The sequence below is a fragment of the Oncorhynchus kisutch genome, linkage group LG27 (genome assembly GCF_002021735.2).
Source record: "Oncorhynchus kisutch isolate 150728-3 linkage group LG27, Okis_V2, whole genome shotgun sequence".
Classification (NCBI taxonomy): domain Eukaryota; kingdom Metazoa; phylum Chordata; class Actinopteri; order Salmoniformes; family Salmonidae; genus Oncorhynchus; species Oncorhynchus kisutch.
The window spans coordinates 21,876,959-21,898,400 of NC_034200.2; the positions used below are offsets into that span (position 1 = coordinate 21,876,959).

The 21,442-nt window shown below is 41.3% G+C and overlaps 1 protein-coding gene across 1 annotated transcript; it reads left to right on the plus strand.

Annotated features, from left to right (window-relative positions):
- Window positions 1–1,125: 1,125 nt before the first annotated feature.
- On the plus strand, window positions 1,126–13,693 carry LOC109871713 (tyrosine-protein kinase Lyn-like). Its single transcript, XM_020462677.2, has 13 exons — window positions 1,126–1,256; window positions 5,373–5,509; window positions 5,807–5,861; window positions 6,019–6,124; window positions 6,496–6,594; window positions 6,751–6,854; window positions 7,067–7,216; window positions 7,386–7,538; window positions 10,532–10,714; window positions 10,905–10,981; window positions 11,812–11,965; window positions 12,275–12,406; window positions 12,781–13,693. Exons 2-13 carry the CDS (start codon window positions 5,378–5,380, stop codon window positions 12,981–12,983), a joined length of 1,548 nt encoding a protein of 515 aa, XP_020318266.1. The 5' UTR covers window positions 1,126–1,256; window positions 5,373–5,377; the 3' UTR covers window positions 12,984–13,693.
- The last annotated feature ends 7,749 nt before the right edge of the window (window positions 13,694–21,442 follow it).

Genomic DNA, 21,442 nt, shown 5'->3' on the forward strand with positions numbered 1-21,442 from the left:
AACAAGAGAGCCTCGTCGAAATTGCAACACGCGGTTCTGTGAAAATTGAATTTAATCAGAAGCCACTGCCAGATTTCTGGATTGGGCTGCACTCAGAGTTTCTTGCCTTGGCAAATTGCGCCGTTAAGACACTGATGCCCTTTGCAACCACGTACCAATGTGAGAGTGGATTCTCAGCCCTCACTAGCATGAAAACTAAATACAGGCACAGACTGTGGAAAATGATTTAAGACAGACTCTCCAATACAACCCAACATTGCATTGAGTTATGTACATCCTTTCAAGTGTAACAGTATTGCTTCTGTCCCTCTCCTCGCCCCTACTTGGGCTCGAACCAGGGACCCTCTGCACACATCAACAACCGACACCCTCGAAGCATCGTTACCCATCGTTTCACAAAAGCCACAGCCCTTGCATAGCAAAGGGAACAACTACTTCATGGTCTCAGAGCGAGTGACGTCACCGATTGAAACTCTATTAGTGGGCACCCCGCTACATAGCTAGCCATTTCACAACGGTTACACAAGCACACCCTTCTCATTCACCATTTTTGATGAACAAATAAGGTTTATATTTAAGTTGACTAAATAAAGAGCAAAATGATTGATTATTATAATATTATTTTTGCCCTGATCCTATAAGAGCCGTCACTTCCCACAAGACGGGTTGTGACAAACTCACTCATTCTTATGTTTAGTAAATGTATCGTATAGTATTTTTGTGGCAGGCTTACAATGATGGCAAAAAAACAAACATTTGAGAGTGCGCTGACCCTGGTGCTAGCGGGGGTAGTAGCTGGAGGTTGAATGTTTTAAGGGGTACAGACTATAAAAAGTTTGGGAAACACTGTTCTGGGAAAATCAATAGGTTGTTTTGGCTGACTGTTCAGTTCCACAATGTCCCCTCAGTCCATTTCATACATTGTAGTACCTGTGATTTTTACAAAACAAAAAATCCAGTGTACATAAAGATAATGTAATAAATATGACTTTGACCTCAAATGACCTCGACTTTTAAATGTGTTCAGTTGGTAAGCAATTATGCAAATACATTGGACAAAACGGAACATTGTACCAGGAAGTTACAGTAAAAAAAAAAGAAAACATTTCGCATATGAAGTTCCTCATTCTGTTGAATGTCACAGTCCATTGGCAGCTCTAATAACGAGCAAGACATACGAAAGTTGAGGATTACTAACATTTGTCTTTATTTCAATTAGCCGCTCAGTCGCTTCTCCAACTAGTGAAATTTGACAGGTAAATCTAGCCTATATTATTATTATTATTATTATGTGTTCTATTAACCTATATTATTTATTTTCTTTGTCTATAGTTTTTTTAATCAAACAAGTCTTAATTGTATTTCTATAAACATTACGCTAGTCAATTTGTTTGGGAACGTTGTCCACATTTCGCTATAATAAAAAAAATAATAAAGTCCACTGAGCCGAATGCACAAGTTAAAATTGTTCTTAAACATCTGTCTAAAGAAATTGGCCTGTCTGTACAAACCAGGGCGTTGCCTATGTTTTAAATGTTGCATGTTTTAGGAAGTGACACATTATTTCCGAAAAATATGGGGGTTTAAAAGCAGGTTCCCATCACCTCCTCCAGCCGGCTCAGATTTCCCGATGGTGTGGTCTGTGACCACGTTTACATGCGCACAGCATTCTGAATAGTAGCTCATATCCCGCTTAACGTCTTATTCGGGATAAACGGTTTACATGCAACTTTGATATCCCGCTCATGAGTATCCCTGTACCATGAATAAACAGAATATTCATAATTTCAGTTCATATGGGTTAAATGGAATAGTAACTAAAATATGAACACTGACTAAGCCTAACTCCTGCATATTAACTCATCATTAACTGCAGAATGATGCATTTCTTGCAGTAAATGTATATAATAAATGTTAATGTCTCAGGAACAGGAGTGGAGAATGATTTCTTTCATCATCTCTTGAGAAAATGCTGAATGCACTTGTAATGTGTTATCTTTGACAATGCTGTGCAAGCAGACAGTATTTCAAACACATAAAATATGCACCCAAGACAAACTGAAGTCTTATCAGAAACGCGTTTAATTGTAGGCTATATGGTCCAGTAAGGAGTATCAGCAAAATTAATTGTAATGGAATTATGGTGGATCAAACTGTGCAGGTAGCCTACTTTTTGAAGTAATTTGTTTGACAATCAGATTAAACATCACATAACACCCATGATATGTGTAACTGAGCCTGCGTAAGATGTCTAAGATCAGAATATCCCAGGCATTTTATCCAGGTTTCTCATAACCGGGATACAAGCTTTTGGGGTAATTGTTTATGACTACTTTTACTTCACTACATTCCTAATTCACTTTATACATTTTCCCTGACACCCAAAAATACTCATTACATTTTGAATGCTTAGGAGGACAGGAAAATAGTCTAATTCACACACTTATCAAGAGAACATCCCTAGTCATCCCAACTGCCTCTGATTTGGCAGACTCACTAAACACACATTCTTCATTTGTAAATAATGTCTGAGTGTTGGAGCATGCCCCTGGCTCTCTGTAAATAAAATAAAAACTAGAATGGTGGCATCAGGTTCTCTTAATAAGGAATTTGAAATGATTTACACTTTTACTGTACTTTTAGTATATTTTAGCAATTACATTTACGTTTGATACTTAAGTATTTATAAAAAACAAATTATTTTAGACTTTTAATCAAGTAGTATTTTACTGGGTGAATTTCACCTTTACTTGAATCATTTTCTATTAAGGTATATTTACTTTTACTCAAGTATGACAATTGGGTACTTTTTTCCACTAGTGTGCACATGTAAACATGGTTATCGAGATAAGATATGGGTTACGGAAGGGTCACATAATTCCATCCAGGTCACCAGGAGGGATCAGCAAATTAATTATACTCATGAGCAAACATTTCATAACTGCAATTGCCATTACATCTCCAAACTTGGCTTTATACCTGTTCAAACAACCCACTCCAGGTGACAGTATACAACCTCAGTTTGTTTGCCAACTCAGAAGTAGTAGAAGAAGAAAATGGACGACTTCAAAATGGAGATGCTGTGCTCTCAAACACCATAAACACCATATTGGAACAGGTACAAGGATGCGAAATCTATGGGTGTGATTGACACACCTGCTGTGCACAGGCCCACACGCACTGTGCCCTCCACTAATCTAGGCCTATCCAAGTGTGTGAGGCATGGTTTACAGCTGGAATCCTTAATGGTGAAACAGCCACGTCCGTTTGCAATATTAAAACAACAAAAGAAGTTACTGCAAACAACAAACACTGTTTTTTCCCCTCAGACATCATTGCTCTCGCGATAGACGAGCACAGTAAGTGCTGTGTTTGTTTTACCTGCTGTGTAATGCTCCTCAGCTCGGCAGCAAAAGCAACAGCGGTGGTGGGGCGGCCAGTGGCGCTGTTTCCGCCAACCGTGGATTCCATCTTTACGTTTATTTTCATCAATATATGCATTTATTCAACATTATTCAATGTAATTCAACTTTTTGCATGTTTAACTAAATTAATTCCTAAAGAAAATAGAATAATAGTTGTCATGAAACCAAAACCCCAGACTTGGTTGAGAAATACATTATGCAGAGAGGGTTTTTCCTTGCAAAAGGCAGTTGCTTGTCAAATGAGGAAGTGTGCAGAAGCCACAGTAGCACGTAGCCTCTGTATAGTTATTTTAATCTGTCTGGAGCCTTAACCTGTATCCTGTCCATCATCTAGAAATACAGCCACAGCACTGTGGCACCTAATAGTGGGCGGGTTTGTTTTTCAGCATTTGATTCAGAGCACTAGAGGTGTTGAATTATTTTTTCATAGATATATATTTGCTCAATGGTCTAATGCATTGTCCTCATCATTCAACAATAGTGCATTAGTACAACCAAATGCCATAGTTCGTGCAAAACAAGGACATTTCTAATTTGAAAGGTACATCTAGTTTCTGATTTAGTTTCCATTTGGGGTACATGAAAGACAAGACTAGGTCAAATGAATGTTGTGCCTTGTTTTAGGGGTCCAAAGTTTGAGGAAACATCAAATGTGTTCAGTTTTGTCAAGGAAGAAGAATACCTTACATCAGTCTAATTTTGACTGGCCTAGTTAATAAATCCATATTTCTCTCTCCCTCGGTGTTAGTAACACAATAGTTTAGGATCAAGCAATAGGCCTACTGTGTTAATTATATTATTTTGTAGCTCATGATGTGACTATTTATAACTGAAATCCTTGGAGAATTCCCCTGGACACGGAGCATTGTCATTGGAATGTGTGAACGTGTTGTGCCAGAAAATCATGCGTTACCCCTGGCCTCAGTGAGCTGGCTGTACAACCCTGTTTTCTGCTGTTAGATAGACAACCGCTACCTGTATCTTATGTCTATGGTATTAATCTACACAGCAGACAATGTAACATATCTAAGATTGTGACCTTTACAGTATAGTGCTCCAAACTCCACTGTGTGAGTGAGTGAGATTCTGTACACGACCACTCCTGCTCAAAACCCACTTGCTCCTATATTGCGGTGTAAATTAATTTGCAGAAACCGCTGCATCAAGTGTAGTACAGGAGAGGTTAACTCCCGAGAGACCACGTCTAACTGAGCCCAGTTGTTCAGACAAAGAGCCTAAATCAAAGATCCATACTTAGTTTATACAGGCTTGTTGCTCAGATTCTGTATGTGCACTGTCTGAAAATCGAATCATTTGTCATCTCCAAGCCTAACAATCCAGAAGGACATTTAAAAAAACAAGTAAAAAACACTTGATAATGCCTGTTAATGTTTGTGAATGAATAAATGTTAAATGAGTGAGTGAGGCTTTGATCTGTGCTAGGTTGTGTGCTATCAATACTACAGCAAATAAATAGTTAGATATTTTACAGTGTATTGGCACAGTTGACTCCTGATCAGTGTCAGAAACTCTGCTGTCCACTGTCATAGTAACTTAGTCCCAAACTACTGCAGTTCTACTTTACTTAATAACAAGTCATCTGTGTTTATGAGCAGTGGTCATTTGTGTACAGTCGGTCATGAACACACACACACACACACTCACACTCACACTCACACTCACACTCACACTCACACTCACACTCACACTCACACTCACACTCACACTCACACTCACACTCACACTCACACTCAGTGTTAATCTTCTGTTTGATGTATGAGTCTTGATAGTCATCTTCGTTATGTTTCCCATCCCTCTTTCCTTATGGGCCTTCTGCAGGAATATAGAGATCATGAATAGTTAAGCCTTGTTGTGTGTCTGTGGTATGAACCAATGAGAAAGATGAGGTCAATACATTAAAGTTAGCTTCTGTGTCTATCCCAATAGGCAATATGGGTTGTAAAAAATCCAAGCTGAATGCCGGTCTGAATGGAGCTGTGCTTGATGGCAAGAACCGACAGCCAGTACGTCCCGATCAAACTGTAAATTTGAGAGATCGCACCTCCATTAAAGCAAGTGCTACAGTAAGTAGTAGTTTCAGGGGAAACAGTATTTTTGTAATCACTACCAAAAATCCCTGACCTGGAAACAACTGACAAAATTGGTTCAAGTGTGTTGTTGATGAATCTTCAAATATTGAAAAGTGTACCAAATTATTATATATATTTTTTTATTTAAATGGGTGAAATAGCACACATTTCTCTTTCACCATCTCTTCACCTTAGATGCAAATTATTTTTCATAGATTAGCACAATAACGCCGTAACATTTTGTCAAACTACTGTCCAGAAGTTCTGATACGAAATGATATCTTGATACAGCGTAACTCACCTCCTGGAGGTCTCCTGCCTGGTCAGGTATTCATGAAAATGGAAGGTATGCTTGTTGCATTTCTTTATCGCACATTGTTACAGTAATGATGCAGAGCAAATATTGTATGATGGTTCCATTTCTTTTGCAGTGCATTGCAATATTCCAATAACATTTGATTGCAAGAGAAGTGTGTTCCCACTGTCTCTCTTTTCTAACACAGAGCAAAGCGAGTCTGGTAAAATAGCTATTGCAATATACCCATATGATGCAATACATGCAGACGATTTGGGATTCAAGAAGGGCGAAAGGCTTAAGGTTCTTGAAGAGTAAGTGCCTGTTCTCCATATATTACATTTGAGTGTGTTGGATTTTATACATAAACCAACACAATGTTGGACTAAGAGGAATATTGTTTGCGCAAGCATTTTATACAAAGATGATTTACAGTGTCATCATTGAATAGTACACTATCTAGAACCTTTGGATGTCCCTTTTTGGTTCCAGGTAGAACCCTTTGGGGGTCCATGTAGCACTCTTTCCACAGAGAGTTCTACATGGAACCCAAAAGGGTTCTCATTGGAACCAAATAGGGTTCTCCTACGGGGGCATCCGAATAACCCTTTTGGAACCCTTTTTTTCCCCTAAGAGTAGATTGTTGTGTCCCTTCATTGACATCATGAATCATAACTGTTTTCAGGCATGGTGAATGGTGGAAGGCTAGGTCTCTGACCACTAAGAAAGAAGGGTTCATACCCTCCAATTATGTTGCCGAGGCCAACACCATGGAGACAGAGGAGTGAGTGTCGTTATCATAATGACTTTTGCACATTTCTATCAGAGCCAACAAGGCTTTCTATTCACCGTTAATAGAAGCACATAGCTGTTATTTCATTCAATTCAGGGGAAGATTGGATGTATAAATTGTGCCACTATAATATTGTCTTCCACGTAGATGGTTTTTCAAGGATATTACAAGGAAGGACGCAGAAAGACAACTTTTGGCCCCTGCTAACAAAGCGGGCTCTTACCTCATTCGTGAGAGTGAGACATCAAAAGGTAAGGACCCACTGGATAAACTATGTCTCTCTAATGAAAATACCTTGTCCATGATTCCTATACGTCAAATAATTTATGCACGCTTGACTAAGTCGTTTTGGATAAAAGCAGCTGCTAAATGGAATATATTATTATTTTATATATTATTCACTGTATTGCATTTGGACGTCTGAATGTATGAGTGTGATAGTGATTGTGTTTCTCTTCATCAGGAAGTTATTCCATGTCTATCAGAGATGTGGATGCCCAGGGAATAAACGCTGTAAAACATTATAAGATCCGCACGCTGGATAATGGCGGCTTCTACATCTCTCCTAAAATCACATTCCCTGACATTGGTAGCATGATAAAACATTATTACAGTGAGTACCACTGTATTTGAGCCCACCTGTAATGTTGCACAAAACTAAGACATTTCATTTTCTCTTGGCTTCCTTCAACTTCTCTATTTACTAAAAGAATATAATGTCTAAATAATATAGTAAGGCCATGCTGCTATGTCTCAACATCAGTTTGTGGTGTGATTGTCAGAACAATCAGATGGTCTCTGTCGAAAGCTGGAGAAGCCGTGTGATAAACCCGAAGCTCAGAAGCCATGGGACAAAGATGCCTGGGAGATCTCCAAGGAGTCCATCAAGATGGTGAAGAAGCTGGGAGCAGGACAGTTTGGAGAAGTGTGGATGGGTGAGTCAATGAAAGATACACAAAAGTATGCGAACACACCTTTAAATGAGTGGATTCGGCTATTTAAACCACACCCGTTGCTGACAGGTGTATAAAATCGAGCACACAGCCATGCAATCTCCATAGACAAACATTGGCAGTAGAAGTGCCTTACTGAAGAGCTCAGTGACTTTCAACATGGCACTGTCATAGGATGACACTTCTCCAACAAGTCAGTTTGTCAAATTTCTGCCCTGCTAGAGCTGCCCCGGTCAACTCTAAGTGCTGTTATTGTGTAGTGGAAACGTCTAGGAGCAACAACGGCTCGGTCAAGAAGTGGTAAACCACACAAGCTCACAGAACGGAATTGCAGAGTGCTGAAGTGCGTAGCGCATAAAAATAATCTGTTCTTGGTTGCAACACTCACGACAGAGTTCCAAACTGCCTGGGGAAGCAACGTCAGCACAATAACTGTTTGTAAGGGAGCTTCATGAAATGGGTTTCCATGACCGAGCAGCCGCACACAAGCCTAAGATCACCATGCCCAATGCCAATCGTCGGCTGGAGTGGTGTAAAGCATAACTCCATTGGACTTTGGAACAGTGTAAACGTGTTCTCTGGAGTGATTAATAACGCACCACCATCTGGCAGTCCAACGGACAAATCTGGGTTTGGCGGATGCCAGGAGAATGCTACCTACCCCAATGCATAGTGCCAACTGTAAAGTTTGGTGAAGAAGGAATAATGGTCTGGGGCTGTTTTTCTTGGTTCGGGCTAGGCCCCTTAGTTCCAGTGAAGGGAAATCTTAATGCTACAGCATACAATGACATTTTAGACGATTCTGTGCTTCCAACTTTGTGGCAACAGTTTGGGGGAAGGCCCTTTCCTGTTTCAGCATGACAATGCCCCCGTGCACAAAGCGAGGTCCATTCAGAAATGGTTTGTCGAGATCCGCGTGTAAGAACTTGACTGGCTTGCACATTTTTTTTCTCCCCAATTTCGATCTTGTCTCATCGCTGCAACTCCCCAACGGGCATGGGAGGCGAAGGTCAAGTCATGCGTCCTCCGAAACATGACCCGCCAAACTGCACTTTGTAACCCAGAAGCCAGCCGCACCAATGTGTAGGAGGAAACGCTGTTCCCCTTACGACCACAAGGAGTCGTTACAGCACGATGAGCCAAGTAACCCCCCCCCCCCCGGTCAAACCCTCTCCTAACCCGGATGATGCTGGGCCAATTGTGCGCCGTGTGATTCAGCCCAGGATCAAACCCAGATCTGTAGTGATGCCTATAGCACTGTGATGCACTACCTTAGACCGCTGCGCCACTCGGGAGGCCCACTCCATTGCTTTTTTTAATACAATTAAAACACATTAAAGTGATAGTATCAGGGGTAGGGCAGCTGAGACAGACACCTATAGTCAAATGTTGATCTTTCTGTCTCTATGAGATTGTTAGCAGCCTTAGAGAGAGGAGGGATGGGACTGGTACTAGGAACTGTTGGCGTTGTTATCAGAGGAATCTGTAGAGGAAATGAGTGTGTCTGACTCCCAATTTGCATTGGATTTCGTTATTATTCATGTGTTACCTTCCCGCACCTCGGCCTTGATGAATTGCAGGAAATTGTTGGCATTTCAAATATACAAATGGACTGTAGGGCCTCCTGTACTGCGAAGATGTTTGCTTAGTTTTCTTTGACATTAAGGGTTTTTCCTATGGCACAGTGAGCCAGCCAGCCAGCCAGCCAGCCAGCCAGCCAGCCAGCCAGATGGAGCCGTCGAAAGTCCTGTTTCCTCTCATTCACCTCCTTGCATTTGTTATGTCTCTGGAGAGTTTAGTCTCCTCTTCTCTATAAAAAAACAAGGTGGAATTAAAAGAGGCTTAGATGGGGGTGTTCAGGGCTTGTTCAGCTAGCACGGTGGAAACACAGAGTTGAAGGAGAATTATGTGATAAAGAAATGCTATTCTGGAGCAAAATGCTCAAACTTGGACTGAACTCCACTGGTTAGTCAGTAATATACTAACTTTATTAGGATGCATCCCAAATGGCACCCTATTCCCTACACAGTGCACTACTTTTGACCAGAGCTCTATGGTCACTGGTCAGCAGTAGTACACTATATAGGGAATATGGTGCCATTTGGGATGTAAACTTAAACAACTCTTCAGCAGAATCAGCAAAATCGAATAAAAATGTATTGGTCACGTGCCGAATACAACAGGTGTAGACTTTACTTACGAGCCCTTTCCCAACTATGCAGAGTTAAAAAGTAAGAAAAATTCTTTTTTTTTTATCATTAGGCCTACGTTTTAATGTTTTTATTAACCTACCATTATTATAATCAAACGCTCCTTCCCCCAAACGAACAATAAGAACAGAAGTTGAGCACGGAGAAACAATTTGAACTTCATGGGAAAGTGTGTGTATAAATACCCACGTTTTTATACTCATTGATAAAAGAGTCCTCGCTGTCTACTTTTATCTCTGTCAAAAAAACTGTTTTGTGAACTGTTACAGCTTAAGTCCTCAATGATATTTATTGAGCATTTACTATGTGCACTACGAGTCGCGTCCCAAGTCCCTAGTCTTCGAGTCAGAGTCCTTTATACTCAAGTCATGAGTTGAGTCACAAGTTCCTTGGTAGTCCCATACGTTGCTGTCCAACCATTTTATACAGCTAAATTTCATTATACTGTTGCACATTTGTAAGGCTAAAATATATAATACAGCTCTCTAACATTTGCTGTTGTAGCTAGTATGTAGCAAGTCGATTTACGAGTCATAAAAATCTGGACTCGAGTCCAACAACACTGCTTAGTACTGGCATTGGTTCCCTTGTTGCTAAATCACGTGAGACAGTATGCATTCAATGTCACCAGTTTATGTCAAATCTTCCAATCAAAATGTCATTCAAATAAAAAAGACAAAAAGATACAGCAGGTGGCTCTAAAGGTCAGAAAACAGTACAATTTCTATCTAGCTACACTTCATACTGAGCAAATCCCTCCTGCAGCGTTCTACAACAACACGACCAAGGTGGCAGTGAAGACGCTGAAGCCAGGCACCATGTCAGCGGAGGCGTTCATGGAGGAGGCTAACCTCATGAAGACCCTGCAACACGACAGACTGGTGCGCCTCTACGCCGTCGTCACCAAGATCGAGCCCATCTACATCATCACAGAGTACATGTCCAATGGTAACACACACACACACTGAGTCCAATTCCTACAAGAGACAGACCTCTTGGTTTCAAACACTGTTATGTGGCCAGCATGGACTGTTTTCATCAATACATACCATTTGATGTTACATAAGTGTTCTGTAATCATCTATATGTTCATTGGTTTGGTTTCTATCCCTCAATTTTGTTTCTTTACCTTTTGTAGGTAGCCTCTTAGATTTCTTAAAAAGTGAGACGGGCTGCAAAGTACAACTACCGAAGCTAATCGATTTTTCTGCACAGGTAATGCATGTTCTTCTTACATCTCTCGGTCTCAGTGATTAAGCGCATTGCTCTTTATAGACTGTTTCCTTTTAAGAAATAGATGCTGATGTCACTTTTTCCATTGGTCAACCAGAAAGAGGAACAGAACACCATGGTTTTTGTTTCACTTAACAAATGAGTTGCAACAAACTAAGAACATCCAGTGGTTCCTCACACACACCGATCAGAGTATGTCTCTCATGGAAGAAGAAATGTGCTTCAATCAAAGTCAATACACAAAATGATGATTAACATGTATCATTGATAACGTGCCTCCCCAAAGAAGTAAACTACCTAAAAAAAGATGAAAAATAAACCAAAATTCCTCATGCCATGTCAGTACACCAGTTGTGGTAAATTCAGAATAAACTTTAGATCATTGACAGAGGTATGGTCAGTTCTGGGGAAAACTGCATCAAACCACAGTTGCATATCCTCTTAGACAAAGTGAAAGAGGATGCCAGTTATTAAATTAAACAGTCGTCCCTTTCCACAATTGGACAACCATTCAGCTCAGCTCACTTAAACTTGTTGAGTACTAACCAAGTCAAATGGTTGGTAGCTAATTCAATTCTAACCAGACGTAAAACACATACATTAACTATGTTATGCAGCATTGCAAATTACCATACTGAATTTGTGTCAGAAGAGGAGGAGTCTAATTGATAACCATTTTTCAGTATTGTTTTATGGGAACAACAACACAAGTCAGAGAGTCTGAAAGCTCTACCGAGATGGGTAGAGTGCTCAATTGAGTTCCATTTTAGGTACTTCATTAATCCCTGGGGGGAAATGTCATCCTTTTTCAGATTGCAGAGGGCATGGCGTACATTGAGAAAAAGAACTACATCCACCGTGACCTGAGAACAGCCAACGTCCTGGTGTCTGAGAGTTTGCTTTGTAAAATAGCTGACTTTGGTCTGGCCAGAGTCATCGAGGATGACCAGTATACAGCCAGAGAGGGTAAGCTTCCAGTCTGTGTATGCTAGAATTTGTCAGTACAGTATTACACTGGCCAAAATGTTTTTATGATAGCCAGTGTTAACTTTGTGGCTGTGGTAAAAAAAATAAAAAAATGAATGCCAATCAGGAAGCAGAGGTCAATATCAGCAATGTCAGAAGTAAAACTGCTATCAGCGCATATTGCATAGTTAATACAGGCCTGGTTTGTACAAGAACGTTTCTGTCAGCAATCCAAGCATGTAACGTTACTTTGTTTTTCCTCCTATATGAGTGTCAGAAACTCTTTCGCCATCTGTTTGTCCATTACAGGAGCTAAGTTTCCCATCAAGTGGACAGCACCAGAGGCCATCAACTTTGGCTCCTTCACTATCAAATCAGACATGTGGTCCTTCGGAGTCCTCCTGTATGAAATCATTACCTATGGAAAAATACCATATCCAGGTAATTACATGCAACCTTACACACAAACACGTTCATATTTAAGACTAGCTACTCAAGACTGATTTCCCCACATGCTGCAAAATGTGGAGCTTGAATGCACTCAATAATAGGTGAGCACAGATATCTATCGCCATCTTCTGGTTAATGAAAGATGTTGCAAGAGATCATAGAGATTTTTTCTCCAGAAAAAGACCTCCGTCTTTGCTTTGATGGCATTTATTGTGGTGCCTTAACAAATACCACAAATTTGACTATTGCTCAACCATATTCCCCACATAAGAATCGGTCATGTTTGCTTCTTTCAATTTAGGTCGACCTGCTATTCAGAGTTACTGCTTCTTCTCACTTCTGATTCTTTCTGTTCCTGTTTTCAGGGATGAGCAATGGTGAAGTGATGACATCAGTGCAGAAAGGTTATAGAATGCCCCGCCCTGAGAACTGTCCCAACGAGCTCTATGACATCATGACCACCTGCTGGAAGAGCAAGCCAGACGACAGGCCCACATTTGACTACATCCAGAGTGTCCTGGATGACTTTTATACCGCCACTGAGGGACAGTACCAACAGCAGCAGTAGGAAGTCCCAAATGGGGTCCCAAATGGCACCCCATTCCCTTAGTGCACTACTGTTGGGCTCTATGGTCAAAAGTAGTGGACTGTATAGGGAATAGAGTGCAGTTTGGGGTGTAAAATGTCTGCTAATGTGCTGGTTTCTTCAATCCACCAGCAAAACAATCGGTTATTCCGCAGAGAGAGAGATAGTGTCGGACATGTTTACTGCTTACTTATTTGTTAAGCAAGCTAAAGATTCACCTTTGAGTTCAACTTCATATTGAAGTATAAACCTACTAATGTAATGCAGGCGTTTTACAGAGAATGATCACATTAATAAAATGTACTGAATCTGTTGCAAACATGAAAAAGAATCAGCACATTGAACAGCACAAAATGTACAATTTACCACATATTTATTATAACTTTAGCCATAGCTTGTTCAATTCAATCAGCAGATTGACCAGTACTATTAAAGGTCTAGTTTATTTGAGCTGTTACATTCAGGTACATGAATTGATATTAAGCAGCTTATCTTTTGGACTATGTTCATGTTTCTGTTGAATCGTATTAATATTAAGGCTGTCACAAGAGTCTAACAAGTTACTAATGTGACGTATATTTGTTGTGTTGTTTTTTTTACAATGAGATTGATGTGAGTGACATGACCGTGTGTGTGATTACTGTGCTCTGAATAAATGCAAAAAGACCTAAATCAATAAAATATCAACCATTTTTGTCCAGGTCGTGGTTTAAGTAGTAGAGCGTGTCAGCCGTTTCAAAGGTCTCCAGGGGTTGTGTGGGATGTCATTTGAAGATGGAATTGATTTCCGGAGCAGATCATTAGAGTTGATGGACTTCAAAAACACGGAAGATGATATTGATAGCAGGGCGTTCAGTGCGGAGAAGAAAAAAAACAGAGATAGTTAGACGACGCAACATTGTATCTGTCCCATTATGACGTTTGTGTGTGCATGGGCAGCACCATCGACCTCGCCAGCTTGTAGTCCTAAAAAAACGGAAATGAATACCTCTGGTTCGTTCAGCCATTCCTATGTGGGAAATGAATGGGGTTTTGGAATAAAAAGCCAAAAATAAGGTTAACACAGACTTAGGAGATCTGATCCACTGAGTATACAAAACATTAAGAACACCTGCTCTAGACTGACCTTGTGAATCAAGGTGGAAGCTATGATCCCTTATTGATGTCACTTGTTATTTCCACTTCAAATCAATGTAGATGAAAGGGGGAGGGGTCAAGTTAAAGAAGGATTGTGTATGTGTGCCATTCAGAGGGTGAATGGGTAAAACCAAATACTTAAGTGCCTTAAAACAACACATTGAGGCAGTTCTGGGGAGGGGTGCAACTCAATAAAAGGAAGGTGTTCCTAATGTTTTGTACACTCAGTGTACGTTTTGTTTTATGAGATCATATCAGTCAGTTAACATGACCTTTATGAATTATGAAGACTGTGTGCTTTATGTGCTTGTTTTGATTACATAAATGAAGATAATTTCATAGAACAAAATATAGAAGATTTCCTAAGCCTGTCTTTACCACAGACCGGAATAAGGGGGACACTTTTGCATTTTCTTTTGTAGCATCATGACATCCATCCAACATATTAGCCAAACACATGATACATTTCTGAGATCTTCAAGATGTTTTCCTAATCACACACAAAACATTTATATCCTATTCACAGGAGGCATGACGTGTCCACTGAGTCAAAACCAGATTTTCAGTTTGCATTTGGTAGACTGGGACAGCAGGTTAGATAAACTGGGACACCATTATTACAGTCCTAATTGTACCCCAATGACAATTATATTCAATTTTGTGTGATTAGGAAACATCTGAGGATTTCAGAATTGTATCATGTGTTGGGCTAATAATTTGATGTCTGAAGATGTCTGAAGAGGTTACAGGAGACCGAAATATAAAGAGTGCCCCACTTTTTCTGAATTCACTCCAATAACAGTACTACGATAACAAATGTATAGGATATAGTACTACAATAACCAGAGCCCTGTCTTACCTAAGAGGAGAGGGAGGGTCCCTATTGTAAACTGGATCTCTTTCCTCCACTGGAAAAGCCTCTAAGACTGTCCCATTTTAGCTGCTCCATGCTGTCCTACTTTAGCTATCAGCTTTGGTTGGTAAAGCGGGACAAAAAAAAAAAAAAAAGCTGAATTTCAAAATTGAAACATAATATTGGCAACATATGTATTTTGAATCACCAGTACATAGTATGTACATTTACATCACACTGTGACACAGTGCATTATTTATGACAGTTTCATAACCTCAACCACAGATGTTCCATTATATTGACCAGATATTCCATTGGCCACTATGACAATGAAAATCAATGTTTTCAAAAAGGCAGTTGGGGGGTGCAAGATCAGCTGTGACCATTCTAGCCAACGAGAGGCCAGAGACGCGTGTGAACAATCACAATGGTCAATGGTATCCGGGATCCTTTGGACTTCTCTACCCCCAATAAGGCTGACATTTAAAATGGTTAGCCAGTTAAGGTGACAACCGCTTTGTACTGGACCGTTTGTTTCCGATACCTGGAGGGGGTCGTAAGAAGAGCGGACCGGGCTCTCTTCCAGGTATGCTGACAGCGGCAGACGAACATCTGGGCCGAGGGTATGCTGACTTCCTCTTGCTCAGGGAAGAGCAGAGGCTGGTAACCCAAGGAACACTCAAAAGGGCAAGAGACCAGTGGCCGAGCAAGGAAGTGTGATGCGGGTGTCCTCCACCCACACGAGTTGCTGGCTCCAGGTGGTGGGGGTTGTCAGAGACTAGGCAACGAATAGTCATCTCCAGGTCCTGATTGGCTCGCTCCGACTGGCCGTTAGATTGGGGATGAAACCCGGAGGACAGGCTGGCCGATGACCCAATGAGGGTGCAGAACGCCTTCCAGAATTGGGATGTGAACTGAGGACCACGATCGGAGACCATGTTGACCGGAAGTCCATGGATCCGGTAGACATGCTGTACAATGAACTGGACCGTTTCCTTGGCTGAGGGTAACTTGGGAAGGGGAATGAAATGGACGGCTTTGGAAAACCTATCCACTCCCGTAAGGATGGTGGTGTTGCTATCGGACAGAGGGAGACCAGTGACAAAGTCCTGGGATATATGGGACCAAGGGTGGTGAGGAACAGAGAGTGGTTGAAGGAGGCCTGCTGCAACTTGCTGCAGAGTCTTACTCTGTGAGCACACAGTGCAGGCAGCGATGAACGTGGAGATATCAGGAACCATAATGGGCCACTAAAACAGTTGTCGGAGGAAAGCCACGGTCTGGTGGGAGCCGGGATGGCAGATAAGGATAGAGGAATGAGCCCATTCCAGGACCGGGGACCAGTCGATCAGGGGGTTGTGACTCTGGAGCCATGACAATCCCAAAACCACAAGACTCAATGAGCAGAAACTTAATTGACTCACTGGGCTTACCTGACACTCGCAGGTTGATGGGAACCGTATTGTGACCCTACCAATAGATCGTCCGTCCAATGCTCTGGCGTCCATGGGAATGGAGAGGGGTTGTGTGGAGATGCCCAGCCCCGACACCAGGGTAGCATCCATAAAGCTCCCATTGGCCCCAGAGTCCATGAGCACCCAGAGAGATTTAGACCGGTCACCCCACAGCAGGATAGCATGGAGAGGAGTGTGAGTAATAGGAGATGGGAGACTCCCTGTATGGCCCACCAGCGTACTCGTAGCCTGGTCTTTTACTGGACAGGTGGATATGTAATGTCCTGAAGTACCACAATACAGACAACTTTTGGAGCTCAGTTTGCGTAAACGTTCCTCAGGAGATAATCTAGCCCTGCTCAGTTGCATGGGCTCCGGAAAAGGCGAGGCGACAGTCCTCAATGATTCCCGGGGGAACTCGGGTGACATCAGATTCTCTCTGGAGTGCAGGCGCCGGGGACTTCCTGGATTCTTTGGAGGTGAGGGGGAACCCGTGGACGAGTGCGTGTCTCCGGGAACAGACCTCTCCCTGCTGCGTTCCCTTAACCGCCCATCGATCCTTATGGTCAGGGCTATGAGGGAGTCGAGGTCCACAGGCAGCTCCCGGGCTGCGAGCTCATCTTTAATTTCCTCAGATAATCCATGAAGGAAGGTGTCAAACACTAATTGAGTTGTTTAAATGTAATGTTGAGCTCTCTTTGTGTTTTTGTGCATACCCATTAACAAGAGTTCTGTCCGTGGTGCTGAATGCAGTGTACTTTTCCCTCCGTGTAGTTCATTGCATGTTTAATAATGAAAATACCTACCAAAAGGAGGAAATGGATGTAGTTTATTTCTGTGCATCTTAAAAAAAGTAAAATAAGTATCATATCTGGACATGATTTACAGTAGATATATCTGTCGCTCATACACATGACGTATAATCCTGTAATATGATTCTGGCCCGCGAAGGCAAATATATATTCTAACGTGGCCCACCATGGAAAATAATTGCCCAGGCCTGCTATAGAAGAACAGACTTATCGCCATGCACAAGAAAAATGCTTACATTTAATTGGATTATATTATTCCTGGTTTTATCTCTGGGTGTGGGTGTGCTACATTTATCAAAGAAGGTGTAGGACATGGTTTCAAAGAACATAAGCGTGTGGCAGTGGAGAGAAGGGGGTAATATCACAGTTTTTTACTATAATCCTTGTAAAACCAACTCTGTATCTGAATTCGATATAGTTGTGGAATCCAGTGAAGGTGATGAGGAGATGTGGTGTGGAGATTTCAGCTTTTGGAGCAGCAATACCACAGATGCCAATGGTTTAGTGGTATTATAAATTACTTACCTAGCCAGCACTGTTATGCTATCCAATGATTCTTCAAAGTTTCAAAAGCATTATCACGATCATTCATGGCCTTATTACATGCTTCAGGCCACCAAGGAACTATCCCTCACTGGAGTAGCCAATAAGGCAGCATCTAACATGACTGAATTCACAGAGGCAGCACAGTCTTCTACCGACCCTTCCATTGACAATTTATGATTCTCCTTCTCACACAAAGTGTAAAAAGTTTCCCAGTATGCCTGGTCAAATCACCAATTTGTAACCAGTTCCCTTTTCTGAAAACATACATCAAGATCTATGTTGCACATGACTGGAAAATGATCACTACCTATTGTGGATTCTATATTCCAGCAATGGAGGAGGACACTAACGTAAAAATCTAAAAATGACGAAGTACCTCTAGTCACATTTAACCTTCATTTATACTAGCTAGTCCCCTTCGCTCCATAAAACTTTCAACCACTAAACCATTGGCATCTGTGGTATTGCTGCTCCAAAAGCTGAAATCTCCACACCACATCTCCTCATCACCTTCACTGGATTCCACAACTATATCGAATTCAGATACAGAGTTGGGTTTACAAGGATTATAGTAAAAAACGGTGATATTACCCCCTTCTCTCCACTGCCACACGCTTATGTTCTTTGAAACCATGTCCTACACCTTCTTTGATAAATGTAGCACACCCACACCCAGAGATAAAACCAGGAATAATATAATCCAATTAAATGTAAGCATTTTTCTTGTATACACACCATGTCCGGTAAAACATCTAAATCACGTTTAAACTTCTTATATTCTTGTCAATTGGCTATCAAACTCCTAGCATTCAATTTAAGTGATAATGCCCTTGAATTGACCCAACACAAATCTAGGGTTGCTACCCAAGCCGGCTAGTCGTTTGTTCTATCGGTTCGGTTGCCAGAGTCGTTCAGTCTTTTTATTCTGCATCTATGTAGGCGACCCAGTCGTACGTCCTAAATGTTCCATTGCCATACTGGCTGGCAACATTCTTATCCCTTGCTTGCTAGCCTGCCAACTACGGCTAACTTACAGTCACGTAAAACAGTGCAGCCAGAATAACAACAGTAGCTGCATTTCCATTTGTTTAAGCTGTTTTCTAGTGACCTTTACTTGGATACATCCATAACAATGAGCTAATAAGGCGCGATTTATCCTGGCATAGAAAATGTGCTCTCTCTTCAGGATATTGTTGTTCAGAGGAGCTAGCCAACAACACAGCTAACACAATCACTTCAAACTGAAGCTGGAAAGACTGGAAACCAGCTGCACTTAGTTTTGTTTGACCTTTTTTTCAATTGAAATGTATTTGTATATATATAAAATGCCAGGTGATTTATGATTTCGACTAGCTGAGAAACACTGCCTGCCTGTCTGTCTCATCCCGACACGTTCATTATGGGACAGATGGAGATCAAATGTTAATATTGAAACAATGTTTCAAATGTCAGAGACAGACAGCAAGGTATATTCAAATCTCTGCTGTTGAAAACTACATTTCATTCTAAAAGCAATGTGAGATCATGTCTAGATGCTTCTTATAGTGGAGATCAAGTTTCTAAATTACCTGGCTGGGCTGATGACACAGATTGTAGTCAGATGGAACAGAGTAAATAGGCATTTTAACATCATAGATTCAGCCGGTGGTAACTTGTGGCACGGCAGAATGCATTTATGAATTTATTTAGTAAAGCAACATTTTTAATTTAGATGTGTAGTTCCTTGCCTTACTGTGTTGGCAACCGGTTTATAAAATAAATAAGTCACCTCAGGGTTAATGGTATATGGCCCATATAAATGAGATGAGAATTGTTAAGAACAACCCTTAGCGAGGTAGATTGGCCATATACCACAGCCCCTCTGGCCTTATTGCTTAAACACGGAACACCATAATACTATTTATCCTGATCATCATGTAAACTTTGGTTCAGCATCCAATGTATTATTTCTACTGTAACTTCAGAAATCTCCAGAATGTCTTTGGCTGCCTTCACTACTTATTTTATTTGTGCAGCCCTGCTCTTATGCGGAGCAGTCATATTGATTGCCGTACACATGAAGGCCAAGAAGTCTACATGATCTACTACCATGGTTCTCTCTAATCAAGCATTTATGCTCGCATATCACATTAACAATCGGCTGAGGATCCACTGCCATCCTCTGAGCAGCCAGCAAGTTGTCTGGAGTATTTTGTATACTTGTTATTCACTTTCCGAACAGCCTCAGCATAGCATACATTGTGATTGTGTACTTCTGCGCTTCTGTGGCTTTGTTGTACTTCACACCCTCCACTATGTTCTCAGTCACAACATTTAACTTTAGAGTCAGGCCCACATCTCCCATACTCATGATCCCCACCACACTTTGCACATCTCATTTTACCTTTGCACACATTAGCAACATGCCCCATCCGTTGGCACTTAAAGCACCGAAGTGGAGGCGGCACGTACTCTCTAACCTGATAAGTGAGTGATCCGAGCTGCACCCTATTCGGTCGATTCACCTCAAATTGTAAGAACACGGTTTTAGTGTCCACTTGGACTGCCACTCTTCACATCGATAACTTTTCCTCCTTTAGGGCAAGCCTTATCATCTTCCATGGTCATTTCCAATGGCATCCCATCAATTACTCCTCTCATTTTAATCATAGCACCTTGAATGTGACATTTCACCCGACCCCCATTTAGTGTGTTCAATTTCAAGACATTCTCCTGCTGAATTGTACTATTTGCAATGATCAGGACCTTCCCATAACCCATTGGTTTGGCATCCTTAAAGCAACCCAATCTCTTCCCTAATTGCTTTCGTCAAATGCAAAGGATGGAAGTACTTACTTACTGGTTCTGGGAACACTACCATGACTGTATAACCTTCTTCTCCAACCTCTTTCTCAAAGAGTGGTCCTGTTCTTTACTGGTCTAGTCTCAACACTACTCATTGTTTCTCCAGCAGTATTCATCAGGGGCACAACTTTCACTTGGGCCTTTCTGAAATTGCATTTTAATTTACACCCATTTTTATAATTGGAATGTGATACAAAAATAGGGCAACTGTGTGCTTTAGGACCATGAGGGGGTAGGCTGTTTGGAGTGTTTATCCAACTGAAGAAAACAAAAAAAAGTTCCCAAACCAAAGTTGCGCCCCTGGTATTCATTTCTCTGTCATGTCATTGCGATTTCTCTTACTTATGTTACTCCTATTTACAACTTATGTAAATAGCTGATCGTCACTGGTTTTATCATTATCAATAACCCTAATGCTACCATCTGCCTTTTTTAAAACCTTTATTTAACTAAGCAAATCAGTTAAGAACAAATTGTTATTTTCAATGACGGCCTAGGAGCAAGTAACTGCCTTGTTCAGGGGCAGAACGACACATTTTTACCTTGTCAGCTCAGGGATTCGATCTTGAAACCTTTCGGTTACTAGTCCAACGCTCTAACCACCTGTCGCCCCGACCCAGGTACAGTTATGCCAAATAATTACCAAACAGACAAACAAATTACAACTTCTTCACACTTTCGGGATACAACGCCGGCTGAGGAACGCTCTGCTGTCCTTTAAATATGTCACTCATTGCTTCAAACCACACCCGGCCACACCCAGCAAACGTACCTCAATGTCTGTTCAAGAACGTT